The sequence below is a fragment of the Eleutherodactylus coqui genome, chromosome 11, assembly GCF_035609145.1.
Source record: "Eleutherodactylus coqui strain aEleCoq1 chromosome 11, aEleCoq1.hap1, whole genome shotgun sequence".
NCBI lineage: Eukaryota > Metazoa > Chordata > Amphibia > Anura > Eleutherodactylidae > Eleutherodactylus > Eleutherodactylus coqui.
Window position 1 is genome coordinate 75,064,000 of NC_089847.1, and position 24,546 is coordinate 75,088,545.

General features: G+C 42.2%; 1 protein-coding gene across 4 annotated transcripts in view; it reads left to right on the forward strand.

Annotated features, from left to right (window-relative positions):
* VRK3 (VRK serine/threonine kinase 3) overlaps positions 1–24,546 on the forward strand; it is a 128,902-nt gene that overhangs the window by 79,190 nt on the left and 25,166 nt on the right. For all 4 annotated transcript variants that reach the window (XM_066582644.1, XM_066582643.1, XM_066582645.1 and 1 more), the window contains exons 8-13: positions 1,617–1,698; positions 5,115–5,217; positions 8,999–9,088; positions 18,129–18,261; positions 20,517–20,634; positions 22,975–23,033. In XM_066582644.1, coding sequence (XP_066438741.1) covers positions 1,617–1,698; positions 5,115–5,217; positions 8,999–9,088; positions 18,129–18,261; positions 20,517–20,634; positions 22,975–23,033 — 585 coding nt within the window. The remainder of the gene's footprint in view (positions 1–1,616; positions 1,699–5,114; positions 5,218–8,998; positions 9,089–18,128; positions 18,262–20,516; positions 20,635–22,974; positions 23,034–24,546) is intronic.

Sequence of the window (24,546 nt, forward strand, 5' to 3'; positions counted from 1 at the left end):
ATGGCTCTTGAAAAGTGGAGATAAAAAGATAAAAAGGAAAATTTAAAAAAATTGCTGGTCTTGAACCCCTTACCGCCACATGACCTAAGGTTACATCATGGCAGGGTGGTATTTTAGGCAACATGACGTAACCTTACATCTCGCGGGATCTGAAGAGCTCCCTCTCCATCTGGCAAAAGGAGCCGTTTGTTACTGATAGCCAGCCTCCTGCTGCGACAGCGGGGGTGTATGGAGATGGTGACTCCCGCTGTTAACCCCTTACATATTGTGATCTTTGAAGATCAGGGTATGTAAAGGGTTCGCAGAGGGAGTGTCCTGCTTTGCTATTGTCTATGATTGCTATAACCAACGATTAGGCATTGCAGGACAGAAGTCCTGCAATGCCTGATTATAGCTGTTATGGATCAGGTCCCCTTCAGGGACGTAAGCAGTGTAAAAAAACACTAAAGAAATAGTGTAAAAAAAAAAATAATTAAAAAAACCCCTTGTATTCTCCTTTTGCCCTATTTGTATGAAAAAATGAAAACATTTAAGAAAACCCCATGTATGAAAAAACGAAAACATTTAAGAAAACCCCACATATGTTCTATCATTGTGTCCGTACTATAATTTGAGCACACTAATTATCCTGTGCAGCGAAAACCGAAAAAATCGAATGCAAAATGCTTATTTTATTCATTTTACCTCCAAAAAAGAGCAATAAAAGCAATCAAAAAAGCTATACATACCCCAAAATGGTACCAATAAAAGCTACAGCTTGTGACGCAATAAACAAGCCATCGCAAAGCTCTGTCCATGGAAAAATAAAAAATGCGACTTTGAATGCAACAATGTAAAAATAATTATAATTTTTTTTTAAAAAGGTGGGTTTCTATTGTGCAAAAGTGTAAAAAACCCCCAAAATATATTGTCATTTATGCAGTTTGATTCATGTTGTAAAGAAAGTTTAAAAAAACAAGGGCAGAATTGGTGGGTTTTCTCTCCCTGCTCTCAAAAATAATGCAAGTTTTACAATACATTATAAGTCCCAATAAAAACTAGTTTGCCACGCAAAAAACAAGCCCTTATGCGGCTGTGTCACCGGAAAAATAAAAAAGTCATAGCTATTGAAAAGTGGAAATGAAAATCCCCAAAAAATCGTTGTCCTTAAGCCCAAAATAGGCCATGTCCTTAAGGGGTTAAAAGTCTTAAAAGAATGTGTTGGTATAACGAACTCCTCTGACCAGTACACTCAAGCAATAGCAACATGTGTTTAAAATACTGCTACAGTGTCTCAAAAATACTTAGCTAAATTATTGAAACATTTGGTCCCAACTGATAGAGTTTTTGTTTTGTTACGAACGTGTTAGTTCACACTTTGCAGAACTGCTGTGGATTTATTGTGGAATTTCCGCAAACAAAACCGTGTTACAGTTACAGTAGAAAATCCATAGCGGTGTCTTACCTCTACATGTGAACAGGATTTGCTTTAATCCCGTTCACTTTAATAGCGAATGTTTCTGTTGTGATTTTTTTCCACAGAGTTTCCGCAATGTGTGAACACGCCCTAAAACAGTGTAGTCTGAAACCAAACAGCGTAACTAATCTGTTAATATATGTATTTTTTTCCCCCTCAGTTGACAAATGGAAAAACCTTCACGGCTGCCCTGCACTCGGGATTCCAACTTGTATTGGTTTTGGAGTACAGAATTCTTACAGGTAACAACTTGCTTAAAGGGAAGCCGTCGGCTCGAACATGCTGTATAAACTGTAGTAAGCGTATTCGAGAGCAGGAGGAGCGGAGCAGATTAATATATATTATTAAAAACTGCAACCCGTGTGCACCCAGGTACCTCAAAATTGCTGACACATTTTGGCAGAACATCTGTCTTAGGCCTCATGTCCACGGGCAGGTCGGATTCCACATGCGAAGCCCACAGTGGAATCCGACCATGCCGGCGACCCTGCGTACCTGTCTTCTTCCGGGACATCTGTACTGCGGTTGGTCCGCACGGCTCGCGGTCAGACATGCGCAGTACAAATTGGAAAAAAAAGTTTTATTTTATTTTATTGGCATATTAAAGTCCAGGGCTTCAAGTTTCTCTGTGCATCCTTTTGGAATATACCTGTCCATTTTTCTAACATATACATGAGGTGAGCTGAATCATTTTTTTTTCTTTTTGTGTTTTATATTAGATTGATGTATACTTTTATGGAAAAACACTAAGTATAACTTGTATTTTATTCATTTATATTTCTACTAATTCTGAGCCAAACAGTCCTATCAGTGATTGACTGTGTGTATAAGTGTTTATACAGGGAAAGCTGTCAATCACTGATAGGACCACCCATTGGTCTGTTTGGCTTAGAATGTGCAGAGGTTTAAACAAATAGAATACAAATTACACTTAATCCTTCCCCATAAAACCATATATCAGTCTCCTCAGCTCCTCCTGCTCTATAAGCGGATGCCTGCGGTTTATACAGCATGTTCAATTCAACAGATTCCCTTTTAAAGGATATGTGCCAGAATATCAAGTTATCCCCTATCCACAGGACCACCCACAGTGACAGGAGAATGGGACACAGCAGTACCATTCCCCAGATCAGTGGGTTGTTAGCGGTGAGATCCCCACTGATCATAAAATTATGCCCTATCCTGTCAATGGGGAATACCTTGATATTCTGGTACAAACTCTTTTAAGCTATGTTCACATCAACATTATGGGTTTCATTTTCCTGCTCTGTTATGGGACTAGGAGACAAAATCCACTGGCCAAACTTATCTAGTTTAAGATGAAACCAGATGGGACTGATGGACTATAATGGGGTCTGTTTGGTTTCCATTCAGCTATCTGACATTTTCCCAGGTGATAGTGTAGCATGCTGTACTATTTCATCCATGATTTTTGCTGAAATTGGAGACTAATCTTCCATCTATTTATAACAAGGACTGTGATTAGGTGGAAGGTGACATCATCTTCATCTAGAAGAAAAAAGATTTTTACACCAATGTAGAAGGGGATTCTTTACCTTAAGGCCTCATGTCCACAGGCAAATTAACAATTTAAATCCGCAGCGTTTTTCCTGCACGCGGATCCACGGCCCATAGGGATGCATTAGACACGCTCAGGTAGTTAAATACCTGCGGGTGTCATCTTCCCCTGCAGGCGCGGTTCCCGTGTGCAGGAAAAAATCCGGACATGCTCCATTGAGGCCTCATGTCCACAGGGAAAATCAGGCCCGCTACGGATTCTCCATGGAGAATCCGTAGCGGGTCCCTCCTGCCCCGCGGACATGAGGGCTGAAAATAAGAATAAACTTACCCGCAGCGGACCGTGCAGATCTTCTCTTCTTCGCGGCCGGATCTTCTTTCTTCGGCCGGCGAAGAAGAGAAGATCTGTGGGAGCCGTCCCCGCGGGAGACCCGCACCTAAAAATGTCCATTTTTTTTCATGCTCCATATTTTTTTGAATTCATTTTTATTGACCATCCGCAGGTATTTATCTACCCGTGGGTGGTCAATGCATCCCTATGGGGTGCGGATCCGCGTGCGGGAGAAGAGTTAAAATCCGCTGCGGATTTTAATTCTTCTTTTCCCCGTGGACATGAGGCCTTAGGTGCGGGTCACCCACGGGGATGGCTCACGCAGGCTTCTGTTGAAGCCTATGGAAGCTGTCCAGATCCGCAGGAGACCCACGCCTGAATTAAACTCACCTGCTCTGGGCGATGCAGGTCTTCCTTCCTTCTGGGCCGGTAACTTCTTTCTTCGGCCCGGCGGATGTGCCTGGCGCATGCACGCAGCCGGCGTGCCAAGCACATCCGCCGGCCCGAAGAAATAAGATCCGGCCACGAAGAAGGGAAGACACGCACGGCCCGCAGCAGGTGAGTTTATTCTTATTTTCAGCCCTCATGCCCGCGGGGCAGGAGGGACCCGCTATGGATTCTCCATGGAAAATCCGTAGCGGGCCCGATTTTTTTTTTTTTTTTCCCCCCGTGGACATGAGGCCTAAGAGCTGTGAGACTATGGAACTCTCTTCCTGAAGGTGTGACTATGGTGAATTTGGATGCTTTTCTTGAGTGCAGCAATATTACATGTTATAGTCACTAGATTGCTTCAGTGGAGTTATTGACCCAGGTATTTAACCCCCTTTCCAGCCAGGACGTAAACTTTCATCCTGGCTGGGAAGCAGTTCTTTCTTTAGGATGTAATCTTGCATCATATGGATGGTATGCACCGCTACCTGCTGTTAATACCTTAGATTCCACGATCAATGTTGATCTCTGCATGTAAAGGGTTCACAGAGGAGGATTGTTCCTCTGGTGTCATCGGTCCTTCGCTATGTAATCACGGAGGACCATCGACATGGCAACCAGACGCCAGACACTGGTGTACAGGTCTGCCAAGGCGGCCTATGATCACTATTATTAACAATAAAACATTGCAGTACAGAGGTACTGCAATGTATTATCATAACAACCATAGGTTCAAACCCCATACAGGGACTTTATAGTATACTGTAGTATAGTAAGAAAATGTCTATCCGTGCACTTTTCCCTGTGTTTACATACATTTAAAAAAATGCATGTTTGGTATTGTTGAATGCATAACGACCATTAGAATAAGCTGAACACACTATTTTTTTTATCCTGCATGGCCACCACTGTAAAAAAAAAAATCAATAAAATATAGCCAAAATGCAATTTTTTTGTTCATTTTGCCTTTCAAAAAAAGCAATAAAAGTGATTTTTAAAAAAGTATATGGGCCCAATTATGATACCAATAGAAACCACAGCTGTTCATGCCAAAAACAAGCCCTCAAAGAGCTCAGTTAATGGAAAAATAAAAAAGTTATTGAGCTTTGAACATAGCGATGCCAAAGAAAATTTGTCCCAATTTTTTTTTTTTTCATAGGGCAGCAGGTGGAAAAAGCTAAAAAAAATATTATTCTGGTAATTCTAAAAGATTTTCAGCCTGCAGAAATATATGCTCTGTGATTAATGCTGTGAAAAAAAATTGCAGAATTGATGTTTTGGGGGTTTTTTCTCCCTGCCCATGCTTCTAGCCTATGGGTCCTACAGCAATGCACCTTTAACGTGAAATGCTTCCTTAGGGAATTCATTTGTTTTCTGCAGGTTTTTGGTGTTTTCTTCCCTTGGCCAGAACCTTCAGACTTTCATCAATAAATTCAATGATCAACTGTCTGAGAGGGCTGTCTATCAAATTCTGTACAGGATGGTATGTAATCATGATATTGTTTTATTTTTATTTTAAATTGCATTCATAAAAAATGTGTCTAAGACCCGTGCTAGATTCCGCCCTTTTCTCACCGTGAACACGCTAAAAACACTCACTGTTGCCCTCATCCACTCTCGCCTCAATTATTGTAACTCGCTGCTGATTGGCCTCCCCTGCTCCAGACTCTACCCCCTCCAATCCATCCTAAATGCGGCAGCCAGACTCCTCTTCCTGTCCAGTCTCACTACCCTCATCCACAAAGCGCTCCACAGCACCGCTCCACCCTAAATTGCTTGCCTCATCTCAATTCACCAGCCAGCCTGCGCTCTCCGCTCTGCTTACAAAATAAGACTAAGTGCCCCTCTAATTCAAACCTCTTATTCCCACCTTCAAGACTTCTCCAGAGCAGCACCTGTCCTCTGAAACGCGCTACGAAAAAATATCCAGGCAATCACTGACACACTAAACATCAGGGAGGCATACCATATCTCCTAAACCAAACCCCACTGTATGCCGCCTGATAACATGCTACCTGTGCTATGGACTGCAGCTCCTGCTAACCGTAATCAACCGGCATCTGCAGACATACTGACTCCACCACTATACGGCCTGACCATTGTCTTTGTGTATAGCATGCCTCACTCTCCACCTCGCCATACTGTGCACATCTCCTGCCCCTTTAACCTTCTGTATCACCCCATTATCTGTAGTATGTAAGCTCGTTGGAGCAGGCCCCTACTGTTTCTATCAATTGAAATTCATGTAACTGTGGTTTTGTTTTATTTCCCCTGTATTGTAAGTGCTGCGGAATATGTTGGCGCTATATAAATAAAGATTATTATTGATTGGTTCTGAACTCCAGAAATTTGATCATTTGTTGATGGCTTGAAAATTCTTAATTATAAGGTATCGCTCATACAGTGTGTTTCACTGTGGATTTGATACCGATACCACGTCCTGAAAGTGAACCATTGATTCTAACGGGAATCGACATTTGAGGAAAAAAAGTGACATGATGCATCCCATGGTAGAAATCCCAGGATTGAGGCGAATCGGCATCAGATTCTTGCAGGGTGAATTGTAAATATATAGGGACTTTAGCAGAAAAGACTCTTGAAAATGGTCTCTAATTGCAAACTAGGCGTGAGTGACAAGAAAGGAAAAATGTATCAGTTCAAGCTAAAGAACCTTAGGCATTCACCCCTTCGATAGCATTAGGGTTTATTTCATATTTCAATTTGTGGTGGTAGGGGTTGGGGGGGGTTATAACCTTAAAGGGGTTGTCTCGTGAAATCAAGTGGGGTTATACACTTCTGTATGGCCATATTAATGCACTTTGTAATGTACATCGTGCATTAAATATGAGCCATACAGAAGTTATTCACTTACCTGCTCCGTTGCTAGCGTCCCCGTCGCCATGGATCCATCTAAATTCTCTGTCTTCTGGCGTTTTTAGACGCGCTTGCGCAGTCCGGTCTTCTCCCTGGTGAATGGGGCCGCTCGTGCCGGTCCTCGTAGCTCCGCCCCGTCACGTGTGCCGATTCCAGCCAATCAGGAGGCCAGAATCGGCAATGGACCGCGCAGAGCCCACGGTGTACCATGGGAGAAAACCCGCGGTGCATCGTGGGTGAAGATCCCGGCGGCCATCTTGGTAAAGGAACAAAGAAGTTGCCGCAGCGTGGGGATTCGGGTAAGAAACTTTTTTTTTTTTTAACCCATCCCTTGGGTTTGTCTCGCGCCGAACTGGGGGCCTATTGAATAAAAAAAAAACCCGTTTCGGCGTGAGACAACCCCTTTAATCGTGTCAAGATGCTACAGTTTTTTGCTATTTTGTTATAAAATGAGGGTAGAAAAAGCGCATAATTTTGGCCACAATTTTATGGTAAATTTAAAGAAAAAAGCCCTTATGTACAAAAAACTAATTTTACCTTTTTAAAACTTAACATTTCTTCATTCACGTCTTCTATGCTTTTAGTAAATAACTGTCTAATACTAAAACACATTAAAGGGGTTCTGACATGAATAATGTTTTTATGCTTTAGCAGCGATTGTTCCCTGGTCTGCCTAATGGACCCAGGGAACCCACGGTTTAATGGCTGCTAAAGCATAAAAAGATAATACTTACCTTGTCTTCTGTTGTTGTTGACATCGGGGGGGTCATCTCCCGGCAGGCGCTGCTCTTCCTCTTCTGTCTGCACGAGCCGCGCCGCTCCGGGATCGCGCGCATGCGCAGTGGAGAGGTGCCCTCTGACAGGAGTCAGGACGGGCTGCGTCTCCACTGCGCATGCGCAGCACTCTGGAGTTCAGCTGGACGGACGGGCCGCCCACAGCAAGCACTGCTTGTGACGTGCTTGCTGTGGCGGTCCGTCCGTTGACCTCGGAAGTGCCTGACGGACGGACCAGAGCAGGAAGCGGTCTTTTTGACCGCTCCTGCTCTGCTTTAAAGGCACAGAAGAAGATGCCGGCTGGAGGGGACATGCCTGGCGATCGGGCCAGGCAAGGTGAGTACAATTTTTTTTTTTTGATGTCAGAACCCCTTTAAACCTTGTGATTGTTCCCAGCAAGAGAAACCACGTAATCTTGTAGATATGATACCTTATGGCTAACAAAAGTACATGATGTATTTTTGTTAGCCATTAAAAGGTATCATATCTACAAGATTACTTGGTTTCTCTTGCTGAGAAAAATCACAATTTGCTCTTTTTTCATTATACATTAAAACTTGACATACACAAGTTAAAAGCTGTACAAATCCAATCAGCTGAAGATCTTGGCAATAAGGGTCCTGGGAAAAAGGCATGTTAGATTTCAAAAGGCCTGATCTTCTGTTTCCATGGAATATCAGCCACTGGCTGTGGGCTCTGGCACTGGTTTACTACTCCCCATTAAAATAAAATAGCATGCTCCCAAATCCGTAGATTTGGGAGAAATAGCTGTCAGCTGGTAGCCACTCTGTTGTTTAGTGTATGGTTTCTTCAGGGTTTCCACTTGCTGCAGCTCAGAGTCTCCGCTTATGGGTGCAGTTGAGGCTGTCGGTCGCATCAGGTTGCTAAACAACTTCCTTGCACCCATGCATGTTGGGTTGCTAAAATTACCAGTGCTTCTGGATGTCATAAGTTCAGGCAGTCTACTTATAATGGATCTCCGCTTCTGTACGCTGTCTGGTGATTAAAGTACATTTCTCCATGCCTGTGTGTTTATATTGTTATTGATCATGACCGTTGGCCTTGTGCTCGTGTCTTGTTCTTTAGTCTATCTGCCTGGTTCCTGATGTCCTTTATTGGTCCTGACTCCTTACCTGCTCTTAACTACATTCCTGTTTATCTTCTGCTACACTTCTTAGTAACAACCAATTGCTGACTCTGACCACGTTCCCGTTCCTCAGCACTACCACAGCCAGTCTGAGACTTTTCTGAGGGCATCTTCTTCTAGAAAAATCCTTCGCAATCTTGCCAGACTTAAGGGTATAAGCCATGGGAGCCCTGAGACCTACACCCCACTCTAGCCTGCACCAATCAGATTGTAGTTTAGAGGATCTACATTCTGGTACTTGATTGTAACATATAGTATGGCTGACTGTGCTCTGTGTCGTATGTGCGTAAACCCAACAAAGCGGAGACTAGCAATTATTTGAACCGAGTCTATTATTGTTTGTTTTCATATAGTTGTTGTTTTACATTGCCCATATCATTGATTTTTTTTCCTTTTAAAATATTGTGTAAATTATGAATTCTTGTTTATTATACTTGAAAAATCAATAGATCAATTTCTATTTCTGCAGATTGATGTACTGGAATATGTTCATGAAAATGAGTATGTCCATGGTGACATCACAGCTGAGAATATATATGTAAGCTCTGATTATCATGAGGTAAGAAACCACATTCTAAATAATAAACCGATTTAAACAGATAATTTAACTGCATCAAACTGGATGCAAACAGCAGTAAAGCATTGGTCAATAAAAACTTAATGCTGTTTTTGAACATTTTTTGAAAACTGTTTTTGAAAATTATTGATGCCATCATTGAAATGAATGGAGCAGTAGCAGCGTGCATGAGCAAAATGTGCTCCATTTGCTTGGGGACCAGTCGGACTTTGTTCTCGGGATCAATGGTGGTCCATGCAGTTGGACACCCACAGATCAGTTAGTTATCTTCATCTTGTGGATAAGGGATAATTATCTTACTTGAATGACCCTTTATATTAACCCCTTAGTGACCACCCTATTGTGTTTTTACATCCTGCCATTGCAGGACATGTATGGAGGGAGATAGCGCTGCTATCTCCCTCCATACATCGCAGGTGTCAGATGTTTATTACAGCTGACACCTGTAGGCAATAGCCCCATTCGGCCATGCGGTGAGATTGGGGGAGCCGTGCAGGTGTCATGGCAGCTGGGGGCCTTCTGAAAGGCCCCAAGGCTGCCATGGCAGAATGCCTATCAAGCCATCCCCGAGGGGTGGTTTGATAGGCTACCTGTCAGAATGCAGTATAATGTAATGCTATGGCATTACATCATACTGCATAAGCGATCTAAGCATCGCTAGTTGTTGAACACTAAAGTTTTATTAATTATGTAAAAAAAAAAAAAGTTATAAAAGTTAAAAAAAAAAACTTTTGCCATATTTAAAGTAAATCTAAATAATAAAACAAAATACATATTTGGTATCGCTGCGTCCATAAAATTCTGTTCTATCAAAGTAACACATTATTTATCGCGCAAAGTGAACGTAGTCCGGAAAACAAAAAAAATGCTGTTAGCTACAGGTTCTACTGCATGGATGAGTTGCATCTCAGTGTGGAGTTTGCAGTTGTGCTGGTGAAGAAGATGGCTACAATGTTGGAGGAGTGTTTCATCCCTTAAGGACTGCCCCCTTTTTTCACTTTCGTTTTTCTTCCCCCACTTTTAAAAAATCATAGCTTTTTCATTTATCCATCAACATAGCTGTTAGAGGACTTGTTTTTTGTTGTATTTTTAAGTGGTACTATTTAATGTACGGAAAACATTTTTAAAAATTCTAAGTGGAGTGAAATGGAGGGAAAAAAGCACAATTCCGCCTTTTTTGGGGGGGGAGGGGTATCTTGTTTCTACAGTGTACACAGCAGCAAAAAATGACATAACTTTACTCTGTGGGTCAGTATGATTACTATAATACTAAATTCGTGTAGAGTTTTTTCCCTTTTGTACTACTTAAAAATAAAAAAAATAATGATAAAAAAGCAAAATATATATATATATATATATATATATATATATATATATATATATATATATATATATATATATATATATATATATATATATATATATATATATGGAAAAAAATTATTTTCTGCCACAGTCTTTACAGCCATAGCTTTATTTTTCCGTCAACATAGTTGTGCAAGGGCTCATTCTTCGCGGGATGTCCTGTAGTTTCTATTGGTACTAGTTTGGAGTACATATGGCTTTTTGATTCCTTTTTTTTTCTTTTTATTAGAGTCTGGGTGACCACAAAAGTGCACCATTCAAGATTTTATACAGTATAAACAATACTGCAATGAGTGATGATCCTGAACGCTGATCGTTCAGTGTAAACATCAGCCATTCAGTACTGAATGGCCGCTGTGTTAAGTGAATGGAGAGGGAAGGGGGAGAGCGAGGAGAAAAATCTCAGCTGCCCCGCCCCCCTGCTGGCCGCTTTGTGAGCGAGCCAGTAATACTCGCTCCTGTGCAGCACCATGGGAGCGAGTGCATGTGGGGACAAGTTTCGGGCATCGTTTCCCCGACAGTTGTCCCGTGTAAAAAGGGCTTTATGCTCAATTAAAAATTATTGTTCAGCCGAAAAATAAATGATGGTAGAAATTACACGCAATGATTATCGCTTAACCCGTTTAGGACCAGCCACTGTAAATTTACGGCGGCTGGTCCTGGGCTTAGAGCACCGCCGATAGTAAAATTACGGCGGTGCTTTAAGTCTCCTGCTCTGCAATCAATCAGAAGCAGGAACGGGTTATTAGCTGTCAGTGACAGCTGATAACCCGGAGCAGAAGGCAGGAGGGGTTTTTAACCCTTCTGCTTCCCCGATATACAGTGCTCAATGAGCACTGTGTGGGGAAAGTGAAAGTAACATGTACTTTCACTACAGGAGCCTCGGAGGGTCATGTGACCTCCCGGGATTCCCTGCTACTGCAGAGCTGGAGGGTCCGACTAGACCCTGGCAGCTCTGCAAGTGACTAATGTCACCGCAGGGGCTGTTTTCCCCTGTAACTAGGGCTCCTATGGATGCCCCAGCTACAGTGGGAAAGTGTCAAATAAAGAAAAAAATAAAAAAAGTGAATGTTCCCCAGAGGTCTTACATGACACCATGGGGGACATATATGGTAAAAACACAATTACATACTTCAGTAAAATACAATTACAGAATAAAACAACAATACATACATAAGAAAGAAAATAACACGAAGCAGACGCCAACAAAAACCGTCACCGTATGCGCCCTGTAAATCAAAACCATACATACTATATATATCAAAACGTCCGAAACAAATAAAGGAACCCATACCCATACTTTTTTTTTTAGTGTAAATATAAAATTATTTTTTTTTTAAATTTAAATGTTAAAAAAATCATTTTTTTTTAGTTTTTTACCCCGAATAAAACCAAAAAAACAGAAAGAAAAAGTCAGTGAAAAAGATATTAAAAAATCGCCCTATATGTCATGGGAAAAAAATGCTGCAAAAATAATTTTGGTAGCTAAAGGAAAAAAAATAGAGCAGTAAAACCGCCACATGGGTAAAATCACTAAAAAGTGTCTGGTCCTTAAGGTACAAAACAGCCCGGTCCATAAGGGTTTAAAAGACAATGTTGCGTGAATTTTGAGTGATAATCGTTGTGTGTAAATGGGCCTTAAGTGTCTTTCCAACTCAGTGTGACAGATCCAAATGTAAGGAAAAAACGGAGCATGTGTCTGGCAGAACCACACACAGTCCAGATGTAAATAAATTTATTTTGCACAGAAACAGAGCAGGACAGCGGCACTCCGAGCACAGATGTAAAACCACCTTTTAGGCTCCCTGTCCACAGGCGTTTGTTCATTGCGTTACCTGCAGCGATAATCCGGCTGCGGGTAACGCAGTGAACGCTTTCCATAGTATTGCTATGGAAAGCGCAGCCGCCGCGTCCATGGGTGAAGAATCATAGCGATTCTCCGCTCGTGGGATCTAAATCGCGGCACGCCGCGATTCTCCCTAGTGGGCCTATCTCTCAGAGAACTGAGAGCGGTCCCCCCCACTCGTCAGTGGCGGAATATCGCTGGTGATATTCCACGACAGCCGTGGACAAGGGGGCCGTACTCTCTCGGTTTTGATACAGGTTTTGCAACAAAGTAATAGAAGAAATGTAGTCGTTTCCTATACTACTACATTGAATATGGGGACCTAGTGACATCTAGTGGTGAGATGAGGCTGTTGCTACTTTGACTGCTAGTCTTACTAGCCGATCCTAAAGCTGAAATTTTTGAATGGAGTACTGTTAATATGCTTCCTGCAACTCCTCTCCAGATAGGACTGTGGTACTTTATATATAGCTCTAATTTTGTGCATTGATGGCAATTGGTTCTGGTCATAGAGGGAACCCTACTGATAGTGGATTGCACATCAGGCGTTCAAAGAATAATCATGACCAATGAATTGATTTTAAATGTACACTGATCCCTCGTTATAGTTATAGTTCAATCATTGCGACTTTAGTGCATTGCCAATTTTAGATATACCATATATAATTCTGTTTTCTCAGAGTTCTTCACTGAAATTCTGAGGTACATACAGGAAATACAGTATGCCACTAGCGCTTGCCAATGTGAGATTGTACACGGCACACTATTGTCTGATGGAATATGTTTTGTATGGAGTGCTGATTGGCTCACTGATCGTAGCATCGGTCTGTTTGTTCACTTTTGCGATTGTTTGGCAGTTCACCCAACAGATTGATTGGGTTGTGTAAATATAACACCTCTACTTTGCAGATTTTCACGTATCGCAGGGGTCATGTCACATGGGCGATGCTCCTGTGTATGTGAGGCGTTTTTGTGTTTAAAAACGCCTCCCGTCACTTCTGGGCGTTTGCAATACTTCGGTGCGGTTTTAAGCCGCACCATTGGATTGGCAGGTGCTTCCCATTGTTTTCAATAGGAAATCTCGCATCTCACTTGTTTGCATATCGCACGCTGTACAATGGGTTTTCCAGCCCCAATGAAAACAATGGGCAAGGCGTTCCAAGGGATTGCCCAAAAATGGGACATTCCACAATTTTTTTCTTGTGCCGCGATGTGGGGAAAAAATCGCTCATTTATGACCCCCATTGAAAATAATGGAGTTCATATTCGTGCAAGATTCGTCCGTATCGCAATGCAGAAATCTCTCACGATTTTATCGGTCGTGTGAAAGTGGCCTTAGACATTACATAGCTGTTTTTACCCCATTTTGCTGTACGCCTCACTTTAGCTGTGCTCTTTGTGTATTTGTTGCATGTTCCCTGTATAAATTTGCTGTGGGTTTAGAGGCTGAATACACGCTGAAAAATCTGCCGTGGATTCAGCTGTGTAAACGCACTTTCTTTAAAAGGAATATGAATACTTACATATATAGTCCCATATCATACCCATTTTCTATTTACTTGCAAAATACCTTAAAAAGCACTTCCTGCCACCAATGAGACACACTGGGGTGGAGATCAGTTCTCTCGACGAACATTTGAGCAAATGGGTATTTTATTTATTCTGCAAATTAGTAATGCAACATCCTGACTAATGTGATGTGGGGTTTTTACATTTAATTTTAAAGGCAGCTTTTGATATGATCAAATGATATTCATAATACAGTAATGAGTGACAAGAATATATTTATACTCGATTACCTCTTTTTTTCATAATTCTTTCATGTTCAACCATAAATTGTACTTACAACAGGTGGGGGCATCTATGGGTGCCCATTTCTTACCATCTATTGCAAATTTGTTTGTATTGTGCTGGGAGAAGCAGTTGTTTATCCGAGGATAATTCACTAATCCATTTTATGCTCCCGCTATATCAACGGCATCCTCACTGTTTGGTTCTTTGACATAGCGTCTGTTCTGTTTCTTATTAAGTATATTAAAGGAGCTTTTCGGGACTAAGGTATTGATGACTTGTCCTCCCAGGGTAGGTCATCAATATCAGATCCATGAGAGTCCACCACTCGATACCCCCACTGATCCGATGTATACGCTTCATTGTATACCAGGCACTACGCTGTGTACTTCCTAGTGGCTCTACCTTGTATGCCCTCTCAGTCCCATTCATTTAAATGGGATTGAGCTGCTTTTAGGCCATGTGACCTAGGAGAGGCTGTGACCTGAGAAGAAGCTGCAGCGCTCACCCAAGTGTCCCAGCCTCTTCATGTCCTAACCAGCAGACCCCTTCTGATCTGATATTTCGGTCCATACAATTTATATTTAACCTATACATGAATTGAAAAAGCTATTTCCTTTTTAGATTTAACTTTAACTGTAGATTTTTGTTTCTGGCAAAATAGCCACCTAAATCTATTGTAAACCAATTGCAGGAAACACAATCCTCCATTACACTTCTTGCCATCCAGCTCATACCAGCCATCCAGCTCATACCAGCCAAAGGAATGGTTCCGCTAAACAGTCTTTTGCCTCTTAAGAGACTGAAATATGTAAAAGTTTTAGAAGCCTTGGTTACCCTCGCTGCACCCTGAATAAGGCAAAATCAGTTGCATCTCTTGCCCCTTGGTAATACCATTAGGCCACTCTTACCCGGGCATTTTTTTACAGCATTTAGCGGATGTTTTGAACGCCCACTAAAAACACTGTACTGCGCCTCCATTCATTTCAATGCGGCATATCAAAGGAGCGTTTTAGCTAAGCGTTTCTAATGTGTGCTAAAACAAATGCTGCATGTTCTATTTTTGTGCGTTCAGCACGTTTTTGACACCCCTTGCAATGATGAGGTGTGTAGAAAATGCTGTTTTTTAAACGCTGTAAAATTCAGCGTTTAAAAACGCAGCATTTTTCGAACCGTCTGTGTGAATGTGGCACATGGGTTTTGAAGAGTGGTTTTAGCGCGTTTCCACTGTGTTTCTACTGCATTTACCGTTAGCGCTTTTGCTTTGCAATTAAAATGCAATCTGAAAACTGCATTCTTTTTACGAAGAAATGCCTCGGTTTTGCTATGCAGTTTCAGCTGATTGGCTGCTTCAGGCTGCCCTCCATGTATTACAAAGAGCCTCAATCTTTTAGGAAAGGGAAATGCATACATAGCACTAAAACACATATAAATATATATAGACACACCGCCTCACAGAGAAAATGCCACACCATTAAAGGCCCATTTAGACACGACTCTCGCTGAAAATTCGCTCAAAGCCATCTTTTGAGCGATAACCGTTGCGTCTAAATTCACGAACGTCGTGCAGTTTTCGTGCACAATTTGTTCCTTGCTCAATTCTAGTTTTCTATAATTGAGCGATTAACTCTTAGCGGTGCCGCCTTCTATCACAGTTAGCTTCTATAGACCATGCAAAGATGATGGCTCAAAGCTGTCACTCAAACTGTCGTTTGCGCGATCATCTTTCACTGTAAATGGAGTCTACCCTGAAGTAATGGTAGTGCAATGGGATGCAGCACCTTATCAACAAAATAGCGTGCCATTGATGCATACTTGAGGTGATCCACTGTAGATGCTAATGGGACCCCGAACCGTGAGGCCTCCCTCACACAGGGCGTTTTATACAGCGTTTAGCGCTGCCTTTTTAGCCCAGCGCTAAACGCTGTACAACACTCCCATTCATTTCAATGGGGCTACTCGCACAGGGCTGAAAAAGCAGCGCCTTCCAACGCTGCGCTTTGACAGCGATGCAAGTTCTATTTTTGGGTGTTTTCAGCCCTGTCTTGCCCATTAAAATGAATGAGCAGCGGTTTTAGCACTGCTGAAAACGCGGCAACACTTGGTGCCGCGTTTTTGGCAGCGTTAACCACTCGCTGATTTTCGGGGTGAGGGCTTGCAATAGAAGCCCTACCCCGAAAAACAGGCCCAGCTAGGTAGAGAAAAAAAAGAAAGATACTCACCTAGCCGCTGCAGTCCAGGCCTGCAAGCTCTGATTGGCTGAGACAGTCAATGAAGGGCTGTGATTGGGCATCGAGCAAGCGCTGACAACCAATCACAGCGCTCTATTGCTGGAGGCGGGGTTCTCAAACCTGGCCTACAGCAATAGACTAGTGAGTGCAGAGGAAGCCCGGATCAGCGGCAGAGACCAGCTGCCGCGACCCGGACTGCAGCGGCTAGGTGAGTATTGCTTTTTTTTTTTTTTCTTTTCAGCATCCTTGGCTGCGTTTTCAGCCGAGCTGAAAACGCAGCCATAAAGTATGCCAGCACTGCTGAAACGGGGCGGAATCTGCAGTAAACGCAGCGTTGAAAAACGCTGCTTTTCTGCAAACGCCCTATGTGAGGGAGCCCTGACTCCACGTTGATATGCTGTATGGTGCTCCAAAAAGATGGAAGGATCAGCTCAATTGCTACATCGACTCCGGACCCTCTTTTGGCAGTCGTCATTGCTGAGACAGAATCTTGATTCATTGCTTGATACCACACTGCACCACTCAACATACCAAGTAGCCCTGAAGCAACACCGCTGACGATGGTGCAGTATGAGGGTCAGTATTCACAACAAACAAATTGACAGTAAACCTTCGTCAGCTATAACATAAGTGAACTTGTTATCAATGCTAGAGCAAATTTGTCCACACACTCCACAGAATCCTAGAATGATAGTTAGAGGGGACCTCCAGGGTCATCGGGTCCAATCCCCTGCTCAATGCAGGATTCACTAAATTATCTCAGACAGATGTCTGCCCAGCCTCTGTTTGAAGACTTCCATTGAACGAGAACTCGCCCCCTCTGGTGGCAACCTGTTCCACTCTTGATCGCCCTCATTGCATGACATCGGATTTGTCAATATGTGCGTTGTGACATGCATCTCAGTGCTTCAGTCTCACTACAGTAGTGCATATTTTGTTCTGCTGACTACCATCTCCAAATTCGACCCATTATGCTTCTGCCGCATTATGACACAAAGAGCAACTGGCTGTATATAGCCCTATGATGAAACCTTTAGTAAACTTGTCCCTTTGATGAAATTGCACTCGACGGAGTATTGGAGGCCTCTGAACTCCAAATTTTTTTCCAGAGTCACAGAAGTCCCTGTGGTTGCGACAACATTTTGAAAGTTAGCATGACAGACTGGTCCCCCTTTTATCCTGCTCTGAGGTCACAGGATTTGCTCAAAACTACATCAGTTTGCACAACTAGTCTTTTGTATGTCAGCTAGGGGCATATATATGGGGAATGCGGTTGCACCCAAGCCCAGGACCCTTAGGGGGCCCATAAGGCCTCTCTTCTCCATATAGGTAGCCTAGTAGTATGAATAAAGCATTAGAGTTGGGGCCCTGTTACAGATTTTGCATTGGGGCCCGAATCTTCAAGTTAAGCTTCTGATGTCCGCTCTCTCTAATGGCATGTTCTCTCTCTCGATCTGAAGTGGTCTCAAAAACAGAATTTCTTACGCTTCTGCCATCTACTAACTTACCTGATATTTCTATTTTAATGTGTAATACTACCAGAACTCCTAGACAGCATGTCTACAGTATTAGGATTATGTTTGTATTCGATCTGTCCTAGTTTCCTAACACCTAGTCACTTGCAGCGCATGCCACCTAGGCCTCAAGAAAACTCTGGGGTCTGCCCAGTTTCTTACTGTGGAAACAGCCAAAACTAACTATTACTCCGATTTATTCAAGGAAACGTCTATATTATGCAACCTAAATCTTGAAGCAGTAAATGGTTTATTCTGAGTTTATTCTATCCTAGGTCTATCTTGCAGGATATTATAATGCATTTCGCTTTTGTCCTGCTGGAAAGCATGTGACATACAGGGCTGGCAGCAGAACACCCCATGAAGGCACAGTTGAGTTCATTAGCCTGGATGTTCACAAGGGCACTGGTATGTATGTGTATATATTTATATGTATGTATGTGTATATATAATATTACGAAGGTTACTATTCATACTCTTAAGGTGGCTTTACATGGCTCAACTATTGGCCAAAGAATCGCTTAAACAAGCAATTTCCAGTAATAGTATCCTTTGAGTTCCTGTGTTTACAGGGCTAGCTAAATGAGAAATCGCTCAGTCGCTTTGTTTCAGCTCACTAAAATGAAGCGACTAGTGAGCAGATTGTTCTGGCAGCCTGTTCACCGTAAATTTGAAATGGGCTACCAGAAGTAATCTCCACCATGCTTCGCCTCCTTTCACTGAATGACTATTGCTCCTGTATGAAACCCAAGAAGCAGTAAGTCATTGGGATGACTGTTGAGGGTTAATGCACCTGACAGTCGTCCCATGTAAAGCCACCATGAAGTCGCATTCACGCGAATGATATTCTTGTGACAGTTTTGTATGATGCGCACAAGACGCATATAAAATTCACTCTCTTGCATGGATTTATTCACACATTGACGTGAAAATTGCTCGTTGGCCAAGTTTTTTCGGACCACTATCGCACTTGCCCATAGCCTTAGTTGAATGATGCAGCAAATAATGTCATGGCCTCTTTAAAAATAAGTTGTGTTTGCAAATAACACTACCTATGCTTACTTTTTTTATCACATAACATAAGCTATTTAAATGTGTATCTGCTGTGATGGCAGTCTCTTCATGCTATGGTTCCACATAGAGCCTCCATCACAGTATCCCTTACTTTTGACAGAAGCATAGAAGAGCATGAACCCCATTTATGTCAGTGGCTCTAGATCACCAGTCTGGAATTAGCTGCTTTGACACAGCGGCCTCAGTTTATCACTGTGATTGTTGTACTACATCCCCTATGGGGTTTCACTAATATTAATGGGATTACTCCTCCCTTTTTTTTCTGCCCCCTCTTCATCAGGGATGGAAGTTACAAATGTTTTTTGATTCTTCAACCACTGACGAGGGTCACTGTCTGGGGATGAACAAAAGGCTTTAATATGTCAATAACTTATTGTTTTATTGATGTATGTTGTTTTTTTCCCTCGATTCTTTGGGGAATACCAACACTTTTTAATGGTGGGGACCCAACCTCTGGGATATCCCACCAATCCTGAGAATGAAGGAGCCGCAGTGCAGCTCTGCACCCCGCCCTATTTACTTGAGTAGGGCTGTGTAGCTCAGCAGGTGGCTGAGGCACCGATCTGCAGACAGAATCGGTAAAGGACTAATGGTTGATTTAGACACAACGATTATCGCTCAAAAGCCATCGTCTTAGGGATAATCGTTGTATCTATCTTGCGCCCATCATGCAATTTTCGTTAACAATCCGCTCATCATTGTCTTTCTGCCCGCTTAAAATCCGTCATTCGGCTGTTTGCTTCTCTTTTGGTTAAAATGACATTCGTTCAGTCGTTCAGCGATTTGAGGGGAGTTTTTAATCATTTGGCGGTGCGTACCTTTATTAGGCTACAGGCCCAGCGATTGGCTAACGGGAAGACAGAGCTTCGTTTTTAACACGCCCACCTGGTGCTCAACCAAATTATCGATTTAATTATCGTTAATTTTTCATTCAGTGCAAACACTACACAACGATAATACGACTGAAATGACCTGCCGCTACGTCCATTTTCCAACGATTTTTGTTAAGTTAAAACATCCATCTTTAAAAGCAAAACCATCGCTCACTTTTAATCGTTATAATAAAAATTGGACAATAATCTATGGGTCTAAATGGGGTCTAAAGGTACTTTTTACACAAAGCGATTATCACCCAAATAATTGCTTAGAACAGCAATTTTTGGCGATGGTCATGCCATGTACACACAGCCACCGACAGGGCACTGAGTGAAAAATTGTTCATTAGTTGCTTTCTTTCATCTCGCTGAAACAAGGCAACTACTGAGCAACTTCTTGCTCAGGGGAGTCGTTCAATCTTTGAATGACTGCCTGTTCAATGTAAATGCAGACAGATGACCAGAGGAGATCTGAGCGAGCTCTCTACCTCCATTCACCAAACAACTAGCACTGCTGTGTGAAAGTATAGGAGTGATAGTTATTGGGGAAACGGTCGGGCGCTGCTTCACCCCACAGTTGACCCATGTGAAGGTACACTGCAGGCCCTTCTTCTCAAGACCGGTGAGGGTACCAGGGTATCCTAGTGATATCACTTCATTAGATTGGAATACCACTTTAAAACATATTTATTTTTCGTGCTGGTTATGTTTTAGGACCAACCCGCCGCAGTGACTTGGAATCCTTGGGGTACTGCATGCTGAAATGGCTCTGTGGATCCTTACCCTGGAGTGATGAAACAGAGCCAGACAGTATAATGGAGCATAAAAAGAGGTCAGTTGAACATGTTTTTAAAATACATAAACTACCATTTGGGAAGACTAGTATCTGGTGAAGGCAGTGTGATTATTAGTGTTCCGATGGGAAACGTCTGGTCTTGGCATTTATATAGGTGTAACTTTGACAGATATCACCTAAATAAGCATAAGGACCAAGGTACTGCTCAACCTCAGACCTGAATAATCCAAGCTCTACTGACCTGCTTCCTTCATACTGATGTCCCTGCTGGGGTCGAAGTAGCCCTGCCATGACCGTCAGAGTGGGACACAAAGTCCAGTTCTGGAGGTCGGCAGGGGTCTCGGCGATGCGACCCTCACTGATCAGCAAGCTATTTCCTATCCACAGGATAGGGAATAACCTGTAATTTTGGTAGAACTCCTTAAGTAGCCCCTATAGCTTGCATATATAATTTTGCTGATTGGCCAATAAAGGCATCACCACTATAATACTTTTGTCTTTTTCATACATGTCATAAATACCACATGGTGAATACGATAAAGAAGGTAGAATTGATGTTTTTTACACCTTGTTGCCCCCACCCCCCAAACAGTGCTTTACATTATACAATACACTGTATGTACCTTTGAGTGGTACCAATAAAAGCTACAGCTCACCATACAACAAACAAAACTCTGACATGGCTATGTGAACGGAAAAATAAAGTTATAGCTTTTAAGAAATAGACATGAAAAAAAGTCAAGATCTCTGTATCCTTAATTACCAAATCAGGCTGCATTCTTAAACCGTTACAGAGAATCTGTCACCAACCTTACGTTGGTGGGGATAGACATATTGATTTCAGTGCTTTGTCGGTTCTATGTGTATTTAAAGTACTTTCTGAGAAACTTACCCTTTATCAGTAGCAGCGCTCACATCATGCTGGGAGGAAGTAATCCTCAATATTTATGAGCTGTGGAGTTAGCCACATCCACCTACCCTCTGGCCACCAATTAATGACTTTTTGCCTATGTACAGTAATGGGGAAAAGGCTGCACATACAGTGACCACATGCCTGGTACTACTTTTGTTGTCCTCAGAGAGGGTAGCAAGTACAGGACAAACAGCATTAATGGTCTATATAGTTAGAAACTGTAACAACCATAAGTAGTGCGAAGGTCCAGGCATTGATGAAAAGTAGGCCCAAAACGGCGTAGTACCAAAGCTTAATATGGAATACAAACAAAGACAAAAGAAGGGGAGTCATTAGAGGCGTTGTGAGGTTAATCATAGTTTAGATTCTGCTGGACTTTAGAGCTACAGATTGTTTGCTAGCTTAAAAAAGGGTTTTTTTTAACTGCTATGATGGACACCTTCAAAAGGCTTTTCTTGGATTACTGTTGTTGAAAGAGAAGCCAGTGGCCTTACCAGTATGGTGGTACACCATCAACCAAAACTTGAGACTATTATGGCCATATGCAGCATCTTCATTCATATCACATGGTAAGGAATATCCTCTAAAGAAATTAGATGAGTACCTAGGATCAACATGGGCGATTCTAGTGGTACTTGGGTACGAGCAGAATAAACCTTTTTCATGAAGATTTCAGCAGAAGCATGTTAATGAAGCTCTTGCTGTGCTTCCCCATATTTGCTGCCATTTAGATTCTTAGAATTGTGTGCAAATATCAGTTTCTCACCTGCTTGTATGAGCAAAAGAGCTGTGGGAGCCAGGAGCACATGAGTGTAGCTCATTATATTGTTTTTCATGTGTGCCAGCCTATAGATGAAAAAATAAGTTCCATCAGGCAACCACTTTAAACCTGGAATATCAGCAAAACTACACAGGTCCTTCGGGAGCTTGAGTGGGGTGGTGAAAGGAGAAGTGATTACAGAAGAATATCATCAAGAAACATTAGCAGTTTATGATGACCTGAGGCAGATTGAACTTTTCAAAAGTTTGCTGATTTCTAATTAGAGGTATGGTCATTGTAATGGGAGTATGGGCAATATTGTATCCTGGCCTGCAGCAAGGAAATTCACCCACTGGTGGAACAAGCTGGTGGAGATAGGAGGAAACGATGATCAAATATAGACAAAACAATAGTATATAATAGCTAGAAATGTAATCCCAAACGTTTCATGAAAAGGCACGCCCGTCATTCCAATGAGATCATTTGCTTCTATGGTGAAGCATGTGGGGCTTGGGGAGCTAGTGGTGTAAGGACAGAATTGACAGTATTACAAGCAGAAAAAAAGCTAAAGGTGACTGGAACTCGATGACATGATGGTGCTTATAAAATGTGCCGGTTTTTTTCTTAATTCAAAACAAGAAGTGGATAGTAAAGGGAGGGGACATATATAGGAACGATTCTAATTCTCTTTCTTTATTTACAGATTTAAAACAGATGTCCCAGGACTCCTTAAGCACTGCTTTAAGAGAAGGAAGATTCCAGGTATTCACATTCTGTAAGCAATGTGGGTGATGGTCATTGTTTGTCAAAGCTCGTTTGAAACTTATAAGCCAACTATGAAATCATAACTACTAAGTTTTGTTTTTTTTTGGCACAAATATGCATTTTCAAGTGTTTCCTTAAAAAAATGCCCCTGTAATTCTGTCAAAAGGACAATGCATCAAAAAACAAACAAAAAAAAAAACTCCTATGCGCAGGAGAAGACGGGTTAGGTGTGGGTTTTTCTTTTTCTTTTTTTTTTTTTATTCCTGCATTGTGTACTAGCAGCTGCAGGCTGAGAGGCGGTAGTAGTGGCATAATTTTGAATTATGTATTGGTAACCGTATTTATATCGGGTAGAACTTTTTATATACAATGTGTTTCCAGAATGTTCCATGGCTAGTAACATTGTAGTTCATGAGATGTTGGTACCTGAACTTGACCTTTGAAACTTGATTAACACAGTTTATGTAATTCTATATTTGAATACTGCATGTAATTTTTCATAGCTGGCTAGAAGAAGCAGGAAAGCCTTTAGACACTGCGTCGCTGCGATTTTATCTCATCGCTGGTCCGTGCGATATCACCGCAACTTATCCCAGTGATACCGCGACTTTGTAGCACCACATGCGAGGTTTTTCGGGGGAGGCTTAAAATATAAGCCCTTCCCCAAAAATAAGCCATAGCTGAATAAGAAGAAAAAACAAAACACATCACTGGTCCCGCGCTGTCAGCCTGGCCGCATCTTCTCCCCGAGTCCCCGGCAGTGATCTGCTCCTTTTCTGGCCGGGGATTCAAAAATTCCCGCATCCTGGAAGCGCTGGCTGTGATTGGCTGACGCTTAGCCAATCACAGCCAGCGCTCGATAAATGGCAGTGATTGAACTGAGCGGGACCCGTGAGGTTTTTGTGTCGGGTTGTTGCATTCTACAAAACATTGCATGTGTGAAGTAGCCCATAGGAAAGCATGGGCTTCTCATACATGCGATTTGTAGCATTGCTATTTTAAATCTTTGGTCATTCTGAGCTGAACCGTCTAACGGGTGGTCCCAGCAATGATTGACAGCTACCTCTATATGCATAGTTATACACAACTGTCAATCACTGTTATGAACAGTCCAGTAGGCGGTTCTCTCAGAATAAGCGGAGCTGTAAATGAATAAAACACAAGTTACAGTGAATCTCTCCATATAAAACTAATATATATATACTCCTCCTGCTCTATAACATGATGCCTACAGTTTGGACAGCATGTTTTAGCTGAAAGCTTCCCTTTTAAGCATCTCTCTTTTCCAGCTTATAGAGGGGGTCCCAATGGGGAGAACCTGCTCTGATGTTTAAATGTCGTAATAGGACATATGAGCCAACAGGGATTGCCTTGTACAACCACTTTAACTCATTAAGGACCAAGTGCTGTAAATTTATGAGGCTTGGTCCTGGGCTTTAATCCCGGGCCAATAGTGAAAATACATCACAGGATTAAAGCCCCTGTTCTGCAATCAAGCAGAAGCAGGTCA